Source organism: Talpa europaea (genome assembly GCF_964194135.1).
Source record: "Talpa europaea genome assembly, chromosome: 9".
In the NCBI taxonomy this organism is placed as follows: Eukaryota; Metazoa; Chordata; class Mammalia; order Eulipotyphla; family Talpidae; genus Talpa; species Talpa europaea.
This window is the reverse complement of record NC_140076.1, coordinates 56020000-56039335: the sequence shown is the minus strand read 5'-3', so window position 1 is coordinate 56039335 and position 19336 is coordinate 56020000. Positions and strand designations below refer to the sequence as shown.

The window sequence follows — 19336 nt, the reverse complement described above, 5'->3', positions numbered from 1 at the left end:
AGCCCTTCTCTCATCAAAGAGTTGTTTTTGCCTGGGTCATTAATCATCATCAGCTGCTCGTCCTTTTCAGTGCCTATGGATCTTTGCTTCTTCTACAGATCACTCATTGCATGAGAATGATTTTTTAGGTTGACTATGGTCTCTTAGTCAATTTCCCAAATACTACTACTTAGGAACAGTACCTAGATCCCTCCCTCTGCTCAATAGGCCCAAAGACCTCCCTCTTTTACACATGCTCCACCCCTTCCTCCCCGGTAGAAACTTCACATTTCCCTTCATATTTAAAGATACATGGGACAAATTTAGTCTGGGTGGGTGGTGGAAGCCTTACAGGAAAGCATTCCGAAATTGTTCTCCTGAGAAGATGAAATATGAACTGAGATCTGAAGGGTGAGTGAAAAGTGAACATATTAAAGGAGAGCGAGTGGTGGGAAAAGTGTTCCCAGCAAAAGAGTTACATGTGCCAAGGCCAGGTGGCAGAAAAACAAACAAACAAACAAACAAACAAAAAACAGAAACACTAAGTTATGAGCATTATCACTTAGGAATAAACCTTAATTATTGAAGAATAAGTACCCTTATGTTTTGGTTTATAAGACCTCAGCAACCAAATAGGCACTAACAATTTGCTACACAATAGTGGAAAGATAAAAGAACTGCTGAAAGCCTCGGGGTTCAGTTCAAGCCTGACAAGTCAGCTGCATAGCTTGGCAAGTTATATCACCTTTTTTAAGCCTGAACTGTATCATCTGAAAAATAGAGATTAAGAAAATAGTACAACTGCTTGCCTCATCTCTCTCACTGCTGTGAGGGTATACTGGGATAATGGACATGAAAGTGTTTGTATATTATTACTAGCATGCTGAGTACTGAATCTATTCTCAGTACAATTGAACAATTTCTTTTACTGAGCTCTTATTGAGGCAAAATGACAAATACCAAATGTTATATTTCTCATTTATAATTGTATGTACCTACATAGACATGAAGTAAATAAACACTAAATATCGTATACAATTATTTAGTGAATACAATCTTCCTTCAACAGGAAGAGTAGCTAACATTTTATTCTCAAACAATAATAACATTTCTATATGAAAGATGCCTGGTGGAGAATGACTGAATAAAATAATGAATATCTAAAATGAGATGAATAACAGCTGAACAGAATTCTCAGTTTTTTTAAAATGATGGTAAACTCCATATAATATCATCAGGAAGTGCAAATTAAAACAATAATGTAATAATACCATACACCTATTAAAATGGCCAAAAGCCAGAACACTAACAATACCAAAGCTGGGAGGATATGGAGCAAAAGGAAATGTCATACGTTGCTGGTGGGAATGAAAAATGTTAGACACTTTGTAAGACAGTTTGGGGATCTCTTACAAAACTAAATATGCTCCAGCAAATTATTATCCTTGGTATTTACTTAAAGGATTTTAAAATTTATTCCACACAAAATCCTGCACGTAAATGTGTACTGTAGCTTTATTCCTTTATTTATTTAATTTTTTGGATTCCTAGAGAGCTTTTTGAAACTTTGATGTATAGATTCTTTATCATGGATGCAGTGGTTACATCTGATACTGATTTTATCTCATTTTAAAATTAATTAAGTAACATTTATTTGTGATACTGTGTATGAGTTAGGGGCCTAAGTTCACACCTCCTCAGAAAGACATCACTTCAAACCACACCACCACCAGAGCACTATCTCCCTTTACCATATAATGTCCAAATATTTTCTCCCATTCGGTAGGCTGTCTTTCTGTGTCAATATTTCTTTCTCTGTACAGCTTTTTAATTTGAGATAGTCCCAATTGTTAATTTTTGCTTTTATTTTCCCTATTGTTGAAGTCAAGTACCCAAAAACATCACTGAAGCCAATGTCATGGGGCTTTTTGCTATCATTTTTTCCCATGTATTTTATGGTTTTCAGTCTTACATCCAAGGCATTAATTTACTGTGAGTTTAATTTTTGTGGATGGTGGGACTTCCTGGTGGTGCAAGGGGTTAAGCACAGCACTATGAAGCTATCCGCAGCCTCTGCAGCATGAGTTCGATCCCCAGCTGGCCAGGAGCTACCCACATGGCGCAGCAGACCTCTCCTATCTCACCCCCTGCTCCCCTCAGCAGTGTATTTCAGTCAGTCTGCCTGTTCTGTTCCCCACTCTGTCTTGGGTGAATCCTCTCACCCGTCACACCTCTGGCCTGTACCCCAGTTCCTGTATGCATAAATAAATCTTTTAAAAAATTTTGTGGATGTTGTGAAAGAGTAGTTTAGTTTCATTTTCCCACATGTGGCTGACTAGCTTTCCCAACATCTTTTCCATTGTATACTTTTGGTTTCTTTGTTATAGAATAACTTTCTATATTAATGTGGTTTGTTTCTGGACTCTCAATTCTATTCCATTGGTCTATGTGTCTACTTTTGTTCCAATTATGTACAGTTTTGATTACTACAGCTTTGTAGCTGTAGTAATAAGTTGAAATCTGGAAACGTGGTACCTCCATTCCTCTTCTTTTTTGGTCAAGATTACTTTCACTATTCAGGGTCCTCTGTGGTTCCATATAAATTTCAATAACATTTATTCTATTTCTTTGAATAATTCCATTGAATCTATATACTATTTTGGGTAAGACAGACAACTCAGTTGCCCCCCCCCAAAATGTGAGCAACTGAGATGGCTTTCAATAGGTGAATAGCAAATAAATGGTGGTACATTCAGAAAATGGAATATTATTCAGCACTAAAAATCCATAAACAGACATGGAAGAACCTTAAATTTACATTATTAAGTGAAAGCAATATGAAAAGGTTACATACTGTATGATTCTGATTACATGACATTCTGCAAAAGGCCAAACTATTGAGACAGTAAAAGGTTTCTGGATGGGGAAGGGAAAGATGAATATACAGAGCACAGGTGATTTTTAGGGCAGTAAAAGTAGTCTGTGTTATACTTTAATAATGAATTTATGTTACGTGTCCAAATCCACAGAAGGCACAACACCAAAAGTGAGCCATAATACAAACTAAGAACTTTGGTTGATTTTTATATGTCAGTGTAGATTCAACTGAAGCAAATGTTCCACTATGCTAGGTGATATTGACAATAGGGGAGGTTATACATTTGGGGGAGCAGGAACTATTTTGGAAATCTATGTACTTCCCTTTCAACAGTAGAAAATGTTATTAACCAAAAACTGCTCTAAAATTTTTTTATGGTAAATAAGGGTTTGCTAGTGAGAATCCAAAGTCAACTTAAAAAGTAAAATAATTCCTTCTGTAACTTCCAACTAAAAGATCTTAAAAATAAAAATTTGATACTAATCTAAAAGTATGAGAGATCTACAAGATAAGGGGTGTGAAGAGTAGAGCAGAATAAGTTCAGAACTTCTGGATCAATTGCCCAGGATCCAAGTAGAATAAAATAACTTTATTTCTCATTTAGCTCTGATGGGAATGAGAGTAGAACATGGATAATATCTTAAAGATTAAAAGTATTTTTTAAAAAGAAACTCATTTTTAATATTTTTTTATTTTGTTACACAAAATGTTATGAAAAGTCCAAACTTTCAGAAAGACAAAGAAGAATCACAATGAATCTTTAACAGTAGAAAACATATAATCCTTATAATTTGACCTATGCATTCAGTTCACCTAAAAATTGCTCCATTTCTTTGGAGTCATTCTTTAAAAAGGTAACTCCCATTGTTCCACTGATTTCATTCAGTTTTTATTAATATATGTAAGTGTTTGTCATCGAGTTTGAGTTTCAAGTGCTTTGTCCTCACTCCACTTAGAATGAATACTTTATAGAATAGGCCATATTGCCCTATGATCTCAGTTAACAAAAGAAGGACTTGTTAAAACGAATGGCATGGGCTAGACTGCTAGCAATGCATATTTGGAGTAGTTGCTACCTCCCACTTATTCCTAGGTTCACAAGTTTGATATAGAACCTTTCATAAAATTACATTCTGGCATGAACTATCCCTCCAGGCCTTCTGTTCTCTTTGGTTCCAGTCAAGTCTGGACTTAAGACTCAAAGCAGATTCTAGACTTGTGGAAGAAGGTGCCCAGACTGATGTGTCCCAGACTAAGTCCTTTCATTGAATTGGGGTATAACTCCTCCTGACCAAAAAATACAAATGTTGACATTTGTATCATGTTTTGTCCTTGTCAAATATTCTAACAAAGTTCTATAGTTTCAGCTGTCAGACCGAAGAGGCTCAAATTATGATTTAAAGTTCAGAATCCAATTTTCTTATAACACTAACAACTGCATAAATCATAACTATGCAAAAAACAGCCCAGAAAACAAATGATTTAAAAGTCAATAGAACTTTGTCTTACAGAGATTTTGATTTTAGTAATTTTAATAATTTCCAAGTTTTGCTTTTGAAGGAATACTAATTTTTTAATATTTTTGTACATTTTATTGTTTACATATACTTGGGATATCACTAAGAAATACAATAGGAGTATCTTTCAAAAAAATGAAGAAAATCCCAACAAAACTCTTAACAATTAGCTTAGATAACAAATTAGTCCCATATCTCTGAAATAAAGGTACATCAAATTTACATTCAATTTAATGGAAATCGTACTATCAGATATTGTTTTTACAATTCGAAATCCCGACTTATTGCATACTAATCAGACTACTGGATATTAAACACTGTTCCTTCTTTCTTTAATCAATAACAAAATGATATTAGTAATGATGAATTATCCTTGTTGGTTTGACTTGGGTCCAAGCAATGTATCTATTACATTTCCCTGAAAGGAAAAGTCACACAATTACAATATGCAATAAAATATAAATTAAGAGGCAAAGTCTTTAAAATGCTATTTAAAACTTTTAAGTTAGTGATACACACATAAAGAGCTTCCAGTAAGATTGTAAAAAGGAAACAAACCAAGTTAAGTTTAAATAATAACAGTTACTTCCTAATATAAATCCGCTCTTTCCTATATGAAAGATTCTATATGAAGTTTGATAAACAATTTTATAAGGATTCAGTAAAGGAACACTTAGGCAGCTCCAATTTAGCCATAATGCTTAAGGTTCATTTTTCTCATCTGTAAAATAACTTTAAACCTTAATGGTATCTCAAGCTCTTTTCTGATCTGTAGTGCTTAATTAGAGAGCATAGAAGATCTAAATTTCTATGTAGATTGGCATTTTTATCTAATAATAATAATCTTTGTACTAAAAGCAATAAAATGATACTATATAAAAGAATGAAGCCAAAGATGGAATTAGAAGCAGAAAACTGCACTTTTTTTCCTACCACACAGTAAAGGTGATCTTGAAAAAAATCACTGATATCTTGGAATCTTGGTTTCCTTGACTATATAATGGAAACGTTAACACCCACTTATAAAGGTTGTTATGAAAATTGAATGAGTTAATATATGTAAAAGTGTTTTACAAACCCTAAAGAAATATATATGCTGTAGATAAAATTACATAAATCTTTTTGCTTTTATCTTATAATATGCTCTCTGTAGCATTTCCCCCATCCTTCAAGTACTGACACGCCAAAACAGTTGCCAAGTCGCAGAAATTCTAAATTCTTCTTGAGCCCATCTCTGTCTAGTTTGTCTCTTATTTGTGCAACTGTAATAGATCACTATTATAATTAATTCACTGTTGTATTTTAATGTCTAAAACACATTTTGTCACATAGTACACATTCAATAAATTTTTTTAGTGAATGGTCTTTTTCTGCTTTCATTGTCTTTTCACATTAATATATTATAAATATCTAAATATTACAGATTTATGTTTCAAAACACAATTTTAAAGATTTCACATTTTATTTTTCCTTTAATTTTTATTTTTCCTTTAATTTTCCAAATTACAGAGGGAAATATAGCAAACATTTTGTGTAATTAAACATAAAAGTAAAAACAGTGATATAAGTCATTTTCTGCCAAGTGCTTAGGCTGTCATTTTGTTCAATGCAACACTTAGACTCCAACAACCTATCCCCATCATGTTCAGAAAGGAGCAGGTGGTTCAAAAAATGGTAAATGCTAATGCAGTGGTAAATCTTATCAACAGGAGCTATATCACAAAGGTTATCATTGCATAGCTGAAACACAGGCCCCTGCTCATATCAAGCATCAGGCTGTTGTTACATCAGACCACAAATTCTGAGTTAGCAGGACAGGGCAGGAGGCAATATGGCGCAATATCAAATTGTAGTAATATTCTGGTCCTTGATCTTATCTGGGAGTGGCCAGGACTTTAGAAATCATCTCATTTAAAACTTTCATAGCCGGGGGATCAAGTCCTTCTGTTTTGCAAAACCACAGACAGAGAAGGGCAATGGGGTGGTGAAAGGGATTCTTGGTCTTAAATTTGCTATTGATCCTTATCTACATCCTATAGAATGAAATAATAAGCTTTCTAAAATGCTGGTTTGGTCTTGGTTAAACTTAATGGAGAGATTATAGATCATAAAGTTCCTTGATAAGATAGCTTGATAAGAAATAAGGGTTTCATATTAATCACGTTGATTCTACAAAATACTACTATTTTAAAATTCTCTGAGAAGTTAAGGAGAAAGTTTATTACAGATGCCTTATTTGGTAGTAACTAACATAAAACCCTATAACAGCTTTTTTTTTGTTTACTCTTCAAGAAATATAATCTAAACCATTAAAATATTATGTCCTAAAACATGAAAAACATTTGTTTTAGAAATTAATATTTATTTACTAATGCAAGGACTGTATTTGTTAAAAGATTTTGCTTACCAACATCAAAATTAATAACACACACACATACACACACGCTAGAAATGTTTAGTCTCTATGAACTTAGCCTTCTGCTCTCAGAGCATACTGCTAAACACAAAAGATGTCTCTAGCTGATTCAAATTCAAAGACAAAAATGAAATATTTTTCTTCCACAGTTTTCTACATTTTCTATTTTTACTAACTATATAACTCCTAATAATAAAGCTTTGGCTTTTGTTTTTAAATAATTTTTACATAATTTATTTATCTTCCTACAACATGCTTTTATCACTCATTTGTCATATTGACACACCAAAATATATATCATTAAAAACTTCTGATTGTAGTCACTCATGGAAATATACCATATTTTAGTTATCCAACCCTCCCCTGATGAGCATTTATGATGTTTCCAATTTACCAATATAGAAACAAGGCTGTTATGAACATTTTTCTCATTAGCATGTGTTTCAGGCCACTACTAATGAATTAAAAATAAAACTCTGGGTGATATATAGACTCCAAACAGATGTCATTTAAATATCTGAAAGAACTATAGCCCTGCTAGATAGGAAAACCGTAGTAATTTGAAAATAATGACACAGTATATAAATGAATTGAAATCAATATAGTTATGTAGCATCATGGATTGGGATGCTTTAGAAGATGGAGGATATAGATAGTATGTAACTACTCTTTAGAAGACAGACAACTAGACCACTCTGGAGGGTACTGGCAAATTAACTGTAAAAAAAAAAAAAGCTCAGCCTGTCAGCTAAGGTAGTAAAAATCCCCTTCAATATTCACAGTCAATATGCATCTCAGCCTGTTGGGAAATAATCTCCAAAGTACTTGGAATGCTTTATTTGTTTCTTTATTGGGAAACACAAATTTATACTGAAAAGAATAAGGATTGTGATAGGAATGATGCAACAAATCAAACAGATCTTTCAGTATTTAGTGTTAAGTAATTTGTACATATTTGGCATTTTAAATTATTCAACATATATATGAAAATTTGCCACATTAGATCAGATTACAGATAAGCATAATGTCTCTAAATGTGTAATTGGATAATTGATCTAGACTTGAATAAAGAACAGAATAGAATTCTCTATTCTCAGAATAGAGCTATCTGTCTTAAACAATGCTCAGCAGAGGTACAAACATTTACAGTATCTGTTAAAATATCTTGTACTCAGTGAATGTTTGATAAACTAACACTGTTAAAATATTTTATATCATGAAAAAGATAAACCATTTGAGTTGCATTTCAACTCACAGATTAAAATTCTTATGTAAGGAGACCAACGCCCTGTAGGAAAAATTATGTAGTGTCATGATTTGGAAAACTGATAAAGACTAAAATGTATCCACCATCCTATCCCTAAGAAATACTGCTTCTACTATGTTGGTTTTTCCTCTAGTTTTTCAATTTACAAACATTTATTAAATAATTACTACAAGTCAGATACTATGCATGGGAATATAACTAAGAACAAAAGAGATAACATTCACCATTTACCATTCCTAGTACTTAGTAACTTGGAGGCTTATGTTCTTTACATTGCATCACATTAAAGATATTGAAGAAATGTAAATCCCTTGCATACTATGAAATTCCAACTGAATAATATCATTAAGTGATAAAAAAAAATGCCTTTGAGTCTTACCCTGCCAGATTCCAAAGCAGTAGGCATATTTCTTAGTTCATACACAGCAACCTGTCCATCACTGTCTCCCACTAAGAGGCAGTCTGTCTGTTTGGCGAAGAGAACAGTTGTATACTTGATTCCAGGGTTAGCAAAATGTACAATCAGAGGATCTAAACTGCAATGAAATATTTTATTTATAAATTTAGCTGTTGTTAATATGTTCTTTTCATACATATAGACTAAGAAAAGTATGAGATATTTTTGTGATTTCATGTAACAGAAACCAAAAGTTTATTTGTATGTTTCCAAATACTACTACTATTACAACTAGTGCTACCATTAATAGTGGCTTCTTATTCCTTATTCAATCAAAACTTTCATGTCTTCAATGAATTCATTTCAACTAGGTAAATTAGAGCAATTCACACTTAAGATGTAGACCCATAAGTTTAAACTTCTGTGATTGTTAATTTTATATATTAATTTGGCTAGGCTATGGTACCCAATTGTTTAGTTAACAGCAGTCTATGTGTTTTGCTGTGAAGATATTTTTTAGATGTGATTAACATTTCAATAAGTAGAAGTTGAATAAAACAGATTATGTTCCTTAATGTAGTTAGGCGTCATACAATTTGTTGAAGGTTTTAAGAGAAAGTAACTGAGCTCCCCACAGTGGAATACAATTCTCCAGACTGACTTTGGACTTAAGACACAGACAACTGATAGAAATTCCATCTTGCCAATCTGTTGGGCAGATGTGGGATTTTCCAGGTCCTTCTATCATCTGAACCAGTGCTTTAAAATAAACTTACCCACCCCCACCTTTATTGGTTCTTTTCTCTAGAGAACAATGGCTAATACAACAACCCCTTAAGTAACAAATGTCTGTTAACAGAAGAATGGAAAAATGTTTTGATCCACATGAACTTCTGGAACATGAAAGGATATTTTTTGAACAAGAACTTCTGAACTTTTCCAAAGAAATTCACTGATGCCCTTAAGAAACAACAGAAGCAGCAACTGGCATAATACTTCTTCTGAAGAAATGCTGCCTTGGAAATTACAATTTTACCAGAAAAATTAAAACCAAAGGTGGAATCATTTATGTAGTCACTTTATACAATGTACAAATGTATGAGTTATCACATACTCAAAAATAAATTGTTTTGTTATGTAAGCCTTGATTTGGGGTTTAAACTGTTTCATAGGACATGCCATAATAAAATTTTAAAGTTACTGAATTATTAACTTGGATGAAAAAAAATTGCTATTAAGAATCATTTATTTTAAACAAGACTATGTTTCCCTGTTCCTGTGCTAATAACTAGCATAAAGATCCACAAGACTTGCCAATGGAAGAAGTAGAATCATTACACAATTTATTCCAGTATTATATAAACTTCCATATTAAAGAAATACATGGTCTAAATAATACTCTAATAACTTTGGTGTAGTGCCTTAAATTAAAAATTTTAATTAAATGCATGCCCATTGAATATGTTTGAAAACATGGTAAACAGAATAAGTAAATATTGTAAAAGTAATTATTTTGTTCCCTTTTTTGTATTATAAATAATCCCTAGTTGAAAACAACTAGCTGCTTCTCTGCATTCTTATACAAACCACACAATGAAAAAAGAATTGAGGTAGTTATGATATCCAATATCAGCCAGTAAAAGTCCAAGGTGAGTAAGTTAACCTATTTTCATTCAAATATTTTTTAAAACACAAATGATGTAAGTAACATTCATATAACATCCTGGCATGTATCTTTATTCACAAAGGACTCTTAAAATACAAATTATTGCTTGCTTTAAATTAACAATGGTTCTCTAATTGATATAAAGTCTATCAGGTATTATTTAGTTTGAACTGTTTCTACTAAAAATATCCCCAAGAAAAAGATTGACACTTACATGCTAAAGTGAAGGTCCCAAATCTCTACTCTGTTCTCATTGGCAGCTGCAAATATATAGGATGATTTTGGAGACCAAGCAACATCATAAACAACATAAGTAGTTGGATAAAAAGTCAAAAATGGCTTGAGATGATCCTGTTGCCATAAAATAATACCCCAATCTGCGGAACAGCTTAAGAATACATCATGACAAAATGGATTCCATACTATTTTATACACTGGACCCTAAAATTAGAAAATATATAGGGAAATGACTAATCATTTTATAATTAAAAATTGAGCAACAAATTAAAAATGCTAAGATTTCTAGAAGTATCGTGAAGGTATTATTTTAGCTGAGAGTAAGGTCAAATTTTAAAAAAGATAAACACGCAATTTGCAGCAACATGGATGGCACTGGAAGGAATCATGCTCAGCGAAATAAGCCAGAAAGAAAAAGAAAAATACCGGATGGTCTCACTCATAGCAGGAATCTAGAAAACTTAAATAAGGGACCAGGAAAAAGAGTAACTATAAGAAAGAAAATATCAAAATCAACAAATGAACAAGAGACACTCTATGGGGGTTAGGGGGTGGGGAAAGGAGGGCTTGGGGTGAAAATAAGGGGGTTGTAATTGTATGGGGAATATAAAAATAAAATTTAAATTAAAAAAAAGCAAGCAAAATTAGTTGAAAATATGAGGAATTAAATATTATGTTAAAACAAAAAAATAAATAAATATTCCCTAAATTATGCCATATAAGAATACAGATGTTACAGTAATCACTAAGTATTAATACATATTATATTTATTTACTTAAAATATGTGAACATTAGGAAAAAAGAGAAATGAGAAAATGAAGAAAACACAGATGAACCGATCATAAAAGATTAGAAAATATGTACATGCAAAAGACCATTTTACTTTGGGAGCTGTGTGTTATTGTAAGCAAACTAATTTTTTTTGTTGCTTTTAGGAGCAAATAAAGATTATGACTTCCATAATTTGCAAGAAAAAAAATCAAGGATATCTAGAAACCAAATAATATGCCTCACACATTATTGGTAGTTTCTATACAAAAAAAAAATCAAATTTTCTATATCTATTATGATTAAACTAACCTTATGTCCTCTGTAGGTTTCTAGGTATTGTTCATTATATGAACAAGAACATTTGTGAATATGGCCTTCTTCAGTGCCAGCCAAATAGATATTGGTATCCTACAACACAAAAAATCACAATGCATTTGGCTTGTGATAAATTAGAAAATGAGCTAAAAAGAAGAGGGCCTCCCTGGTGGCTCACGCAAGGGGTCAAGTCTCAGCACTATGAAGCTATTGGCAGATACTGCAACATATAGTTCTATGCCTGGCCAGGAGGTAGCCCACATGCTGCAGCAGACTTCTCTTGTCTCAACTGTTGCTCCCCTCAGCAGTGTATTTCAGTCAATCTGCCTGTTCTGCTCCCCATTCTGTCTCTGGTGAATCCTCTCATCCCCAATCCCCGCACCTCTGGCCTACATCCCAGTTCTTGTATGCATAAATAAATAAAATAAATCTTTAAAAAAATAAAAAGAGAAGACCATTTAAAATCTATTAAAATTGACTCAATAACCAAAAACAGAAATACTATCTTAAAGATAAATGATGTTTTTTTTCTATCATGGTTTTGCAATAATTAAACTGCCTGAAAGAATACAGTGCAAAGACAATCTAGGTTTGTTCTTTGCTAAACAGTGGGTAGCATTTAGCATCCTATCTGAAAATTACAAGAACAAGCGCTAGGTTAACTGCGAAAGAAATAATCTAACATTTAGAGTGACGTAACAATGGAATTGTCAGTCCAAGAAAACATTAAGTGTTCTTTCATTAGAATTAGTCAATGAGAAAAAAGATACCTTAACAGCATTTATTGCTGAAGAAATTGTTTTCTCTGGGAATGAGAGATTAACCCAGATGGAGTCTTGGATATTTTAACTCTAAATGTATTCTCTAAGTTAGGAGTTTAAATATATAGTGAAATCATAGTCAAAAGTCTGAAAGTTTTGGCTAGATAAGAGTCAGCATCACCTAAAGCATTTTTGAGTTGTAGAATATCAAGCCCTATCCCAGATCTATTCAATAGATTCCCAAGTAACTTGTATGTATATTAAAAGTTGAGAGACACTGATCTAGTGAAATACTCAGGAACACAACTACTAGATCATGAGATATATGCAGTTTCGAATTACATAATAAAGTATAATTTTTCCCCAAAGTAGTAGTATTAATTTCCTTTCAGCACTATACAAAGTTCTCTTTGATCCACATTCTCTTCAATAGTTGGTTTATTAAAAACCTTAAATTTTACTATTCTGTATAATGTTATATTACACATAGGTTCTATTTATGTGAATGTTAATAAGGTTGATCACATGTTTATTAGTCACTTGTAATTCCTCTTCTGCCTGTATCTGTTGACCATTTTACTAATAATCTGTCTTTTTCATATTTATTGGTACAAATTCTTTATATATCCTATTACATATGTTTTGTCTATTACATATGTTCCAAATATCATTCTCCCAGTGTTTGGCTTATATTTTTACTTTCTTAGTATCACTTGATAAACGGAAGTTCTTATTTTAATGCAGTTTGTATTACTTATTTTAATATACTTAGCATTTTTGTTCTTTAAGAAATGTTTCTTACTTTGAGGACATATTCTATATTTATTTTCTAAAAGATTTTGGTGTGTGACTGGCAAGGATCTAATTCCATTTTTTTTAATGGATAATGACTATCCCAATGGCACTTATAAGGAGATTATAGATCATCGAGGTCACTGTCTGGAGTTTGGATTTCTTAGTATATTACTCCTAAGACATGCAAGAGGGTAATTGGGTAGTTGTCCCAGGAACAACCTTTGAAGGAAACAGAAATAGAGATTTAAGTTGAATTATGAGGCAGTTGAAACAGAGGTTTCAGCTTCTAAATAATTCATCCATCAAAGAACAAAGCAAAGGAAAAATTGCAAAGTATTTTGAATAAAATGAAAATACATAACCCATCAGAGTTTGATGGTTGCTGCCAAAGTAGCACCTAGGGGAATCATTATAATACAAATGCTTATATTAGAAAAGAAAGGTCACAAAATCAGTAGTCTCAGTTTCCACCTTAAGAAACTAGAAAAAGAAAAGCAAATAAAAACAAAGTAGAAGAAATAAAAGAATAAAGATCAAAATAGAAATTAATGATATGGAAAACAGAAAAATGGTGAAAGTCAAAGAAATAAAAAACTAGATCAGTAAAATGGATAAACTTCTGTCAGACTAATCAGAGAAAGAGAAATTGTACAAAGTGCTAGTATTCAGAATTAGGTGACATAACTGATTATTTTACAGCAATTAAATGTTATTATGTCACTAGTATAACTTAGATGGAATACACAAATTCCATGGAACATACAAATTTCCAGAACTCACTCAAGAAGATAGCTCTAATAGCTTTATTTTGGTTAAAAATTTTAATTTTTAGTTGAAAGTTTAAAATCACCCCCAAAAGAAACTTCCAGGACCAGATGGCTAATTATTTCTATCAGATATATATTGAAGAAATAATATTAATTGTATGCATATTATTTCAAAAAGTAAAGAAAAGGAAATACTTTCATTATATGAGGTCAGGGATATTCTGATATCAAAATCAAAGACATTATAAGAAAATTATAGATAACTATCCCTTACAAAGAGACAAAAAATTCTATACAACAATTTAGCATATCAAATCCAACAGTATATTAAAAGGGTATAAATCATGATGCTCAAGTAAGTTTATCTCAGGAACATTAAAAAAACTAAACAATGCAATTCACCATATTAACAAACTTAAAAGAAAAACTATATAATCATTTTGATAGAGGCAAAAGGAGCATTCAACAAAACCCCAACATCCATTCTTAATTAAAAAACTCCCTACAAATAATAATATAATGGGAATTCCTCTACCTAATTAAGTGCAACTACAAAAAAAAATCTTCAACTTAAGCATACCTAGCAGTAAAAGACTGAATGCTTTCTCCCTAAGGTCAGCAACAAAACAGGGATGTCCATTTTCACCACTTCTATTCATCATTGTACTGGAGGCTCTAGCCAGTGCAATCAAACAAGAAAAAAATATAAAAGTAATCAGTTTAGAAAGAAATAAAATATTTTTATTTGCAGACCACATGATCATCTCAAATTCCTTCTCAAATTCCTTATGCCAAGGACATTTCTAGGTCACCAGATTAGAATTTCTCAATCCGGCATTACTGAAATTTTGGGCCAACTGACTCTGTTTAAGGTGGAGCAGGGAACACAAATATTTTGTGCACTGCAGGATATTTAGCAGCATCCCTGGCCTCCATCCACTTGATGTCAATAGCATTCCTTACCATGCTTCACTAGCTACAACAAACAAAAATATCTTGATATTATGAAATGTCCTCTGGTGGGAAAATATTTCCTCACACACACACCTGCTCATACTGAGAACCACTGTTCTGGCATTTAGGTGAAAAGTTGACTATGGTAATTTGAGAATGAATGCAGCTATTATATGACCGGAGTGGTAAAAATGAAATGTAATAAAAGCCTGAATTACATTAGCAGTAGTATCTTGGACTGAAAGTATTGGGAAATACTTAGTTACTGGGAAATTAAGGTTTAAATATCATTTGGATGATAGGGTAGAACAGACAGCAGCTGAAGTTTTGACTTGCCTAATTATGAAGATGATAGTATTACTAAAGAATTACCATATTACATATAACTGAAAACATATGAGATACATTTTCCTAAAAATCTGTCAAAGGACTAAGTATTCCATTTCCAATGAACTTTACTAACTCTCCTCTGATTTGCTCCTGGTTTTCATAAGCATGAACTAAAGTAGTTTTCCTGATCCCTAGAATCATGAAAGTGGCCACTCACTTTGAAATACAGAGGGCTGTAGGGTGGATTTAGTGTGTATAAATAAGAATGACAGAGCTGCCAAGTATCCAAGAGGGCAGGGAAATGTATTCAAGTTAAGCATGCAGTTATAAAAAGGATCCTTCCACAGTTTCTCAGAAATATTCAACTTTCCTCCAGAAAGGAGATAAAAGACATAATCCAGCCAACTGGAATGTGACATCCTGCCTGAGGTTGGTAGCTATGTCTACATTTGTTATTTTTTTTACTTGTAAGGCATATTTTTTAAACATTTTTTGTCTTGCCTCGTTTTTTAATACACTCCAATTGTTGGAAGTTGTTATACAATAGCAATTAATGGGTTTCAATAAATTTACCTTGGGATGAAAAGCAAAACACATTCCAGGAGCCTGTCGAGCTATCAAAGCTTCACCTTTCTTTTCCTTATCCCCTCCTTTTTTGTTGCTTGCAAAAGTAGTTCTCTTCAAACGCATCAAATCTTTAAAGAAAAAAATATAAAGAAAAAAATATCTTGCCATGTACCACATGAAAAAATATTGTAGATATCATGTTCAATTCAGCACATAACAAGAGAAAGATAATTTGATATATATGTATATGTTGTGTTTAATATATTTCTAAAGAGTTTTCTTTTTTTACCATGACAATTCAGTCCTTTCCGTATAACCCATTTGGAGATTCTTCCATCCGCTGATATAGAAACTAATATTTCTCTTTTGTCATCACCTGTTGTGCCTCGATCTTGTTCTATCCATTGTAGTTGCCATATAGGTCCCAAATGATTTTGAGGTGACTCACTAAAATAGAGAAGAATATAAACAATAAAAAGAAGAGTATAAACAATCACTAAAAACAATCATTTTGCCACCTCATATTTGTTGCTCTTTTTCTCATTTTTTACAAAAGGAAAATTTTACTGCCTTTAATATACTAGCTGTTATAATAGAAATACAAAATTATTTTCTTTCTTTCCACAATCTACTTATCTTACCCTGTTCATTCATTTTACTCAAAATGTATAAATTTAGTTTATATTAGATCACATTGAATGTATGTATCTTCATCTTTATAGGATTTTTTCAAAATTAAACCAGTTATTTAAGTTATTTAAATCTTATTCAAGGTAAACAGTTACAACATCCTTTTGATTATATTTCAGTATAGCCCACTTGCATGATTTTCAATCTCTCTCTCTCTCGCTCGCTCTCTCTCTCTCCTGAGATTTTAAATTTTTTCTGAAGAATTAAAACCACTCCTCAGATTACTCATTTTCTTATCAGATTAATGTGTTGCTTTGTACCTATTACTGACGCCTTTGCTTTTTTAATAAAAACCCTCCAGAACAGTCCTGATACTTCATAAAGTTACAGCTATTTTTGATTATTTTTTAAAGTTATGCACTCTCTTCCTGGAAACAAGCATAAAGCACCATGCTTACACATCTATGCAAATAATTTCTAAGTAAAGCTTAGAGTCTCTGCTTTAACTATTTGTAATAGCCAAGCATGGCAACAACCTGCCCCCCAAACACACAAGTGGATCAAGAAGATGTGGCATTAATGCCATTTCTAGTTCTTGTTAAATTTATTCAAACATTGATATAAATAGTCCACCTCATTTTAGTCCCATTGGTATTTGGCCTATTATAAAAATCTAACATATTCAATATTTTTCACATCTAATTTTTTGTTTTTCTTAATATGCCTCCTCCATCTACCCATCCATGCATCCATCCTTATTCAAACATAGTATTGCTGGTACATGCCCCTTATTGTATGACATACTGAGGATAAAAGGAAAATAAGACTTAATCCTGATCCTTACGGACTTCCAGTCTCCTCTGGAAGGTATACATGTAAGCACTTCATATATAACGTGATAAGTGGTATGATAAGAGGTTATACAGAGAAATACAAAAGAAAGGAATAAGGTCCCCTGAAGGTGACCAAAAATGGTAAACGCTACAATCTTTGAATCTAATAAATAAGATGACTTCTGGATATCCAATGTACAGCACAGTGTTATTGTTAACAGTTATAGTATTTTTGAAATTGGTAAGAGTAGATTTTATGTGTTCTCATTGTAAAAAACGGTAACTGTGAGAGGTGACAGATGTGTTGATGAGACTTTAGTATTCATGTCACAAAGTGTATATGTGTGTGTACACACATTACAAACATAAACATGTATACACACATTAAATCAGCATATATTATCTAATCACATTATATAAATATATTTCAAATTTTGTCAATTATACAACAATAAAAACAAATAAGCATGAACTATTAAGTCAAAAGAAATTTATTGGTGAGGTGGGTAGAGAATGTGATGAAGGAGATATTAGGATAGAGCATTTCAGCTGATGAGAAAATTTGCACAGCTAAATATTTGAAATATAATGGTGTCATTCTCACTAACACCATAAACATTCACTCAAACTCAATAACATTAGAGAAAAATTTGATTTCTTCTCTAAAAAGCATGTATTCCATGTTTGTCTAATTCTTGGATTCTCACCTACTATCCAGAACAGGAATGTCACTGTTGCTTTGTACATTATAAACTGCAATACTGCCATTGTGATAACCAACTGCTAAAAGGTTAGGAGATCCAATTGAAAAATCCACAGCAGTAACTCCACACTGACTCTGATAAATACGTTCTGGCCACTGTATAAAGAAACAATTATATTACATTTTAACTTAGTTTTGTATACCAAAATTAGGTAGGGTCTAAGGGTGACTGATAACTGACTAATCTGGAAGTAATAGGGTGTGAGGAGAGTTAGTCTACATTCAATTACTCCTCTCTTTCTAATAAGAGTAAAACTTCAATAAATAATTTATTTTGATAATACCATGAATAATAGCTCAATAATTTTAAGAATACAATATACCATACCTTGGTCATCTTTTAGCTGGATTTGTATGATCATCACAGCTCTGCCTTCTTAAAACAAACAAGGGGCTCCAAACAAATTATCTAAGATATATTATTGCCTTTCATTATCTGTCTCAGATGCTTAGGTTATCTAATCATTTATAAATAACAAACAGAATAAGTGCCAAAGCTCTCTAATGTATGCTGTTGTACAAATCTGTCAAGTTTTAATGATTTTTTTAAATGTCTAATTTAAATCCTTTCTTGTTTCTAACAACTACAAGAAAACAAGACCAACTACTGATGACGCAACAGATATTAATCCTTCTAGATGTTGAAAATTGCTTCTTGATTTCTATTATTCCTTATAAACTCAGCTTCCTAACAGACTGGGGCTATTTATAAAATGTCTAATTATTTTTATATGCTTCTCTGATCCTTCTAAGTATTCCACTTCACATTTCAGTTGTAGATTAAAACTAATAGTTAAGCTCTAAAATAACAGATTGATTAGCAAAACACATGACTGCAGTTCTTACTTATTCTTTTTGAAAAATCCATGGCAGTAAGATGGTCATATTAATCTATTTTATATCTATTAAAGATAACAGAAAAATGTCTTATGCTAAGGAATTATTCACTTAATAAGATACAACCTAGTATTAAATGTCACATGTAGTTTTCAAAGGATTTTTACTTACAAATATATCCTTTGTATTTAGCAGTGATAATCAGTAACAGCTCAATTCTGCATCATCAGAGCTAACAGTACAGATGTTCAATAAATATTTATCGAACTAAATTTTGAATGAATTTTCTTTATTATATATTGACAAGAAAAATTTTAATCATTACATATTTAAAGCAAATAAAGTCTTGGTCAATAAATTTTTCTTGACTGTTTAATTATTGCATATAATTATCCACTTTATTGAAATTATGCCAACATTTAATTAAATAAAAATAGGTCTTATTCCTTTGGGTTACCATAGGATTCTTTATTGACCAGCAGCAAGCTAATCCTCTTTTTTGCTCTTTAAATCCGAAGTGCCCATAGCCAACAGCCAAAAGATCCTGAAAACCAGAAAATACACTTAAAATAAGAAAGGATTGTGTAAATGTTGGTACATATATATAAATGGATATGAATTGACTGTTAAAAATAGTGGTAAGGCATTTTAATAG

General features: G+C 32.0%; 1 protein-coding gene across 1 annotated transcript in view; it reads right to left on the bottom strand.

Moving 5' to 3' along the window:
- Positions 1-4741: 4741 nt before the first annotated feature.
- The window catches only part of DNAI4 (dynein axonemal intermediate chain 4), a gene marked incomplete at both ends in the record, with an annotated part of 56434 nt that continues 41839 nt past the window's right edge, over positions 4742-19336 (bottom strand). Inside the window, 8 exons of the mRNA XM_084242349.1 lie at positions 4742-4792; positions 8437-8593; positions 10335-10561; positions 11439-11537; positions 15625-15746; positions 15908-16065; positions 17789-17940; positions 19139-19225. Coding sequence (XP_084098475.1) covers positions 4742-4792; positions 8437-8593; positions 10335-10561; positions 11439-11537; positions 15625-15746; positions 15908-16065; positions 17789-17940; positions 19139-19225 — 1053 coding nt within the window. The remainder of the gene's footprint in view (positions 4793-8436; positions 8594-10334; positions 10562-11438; positions 11538-15624; positions 15747-15907; positions 16066-17788; positions 17941-19138; positions 19226-19336) is intronic.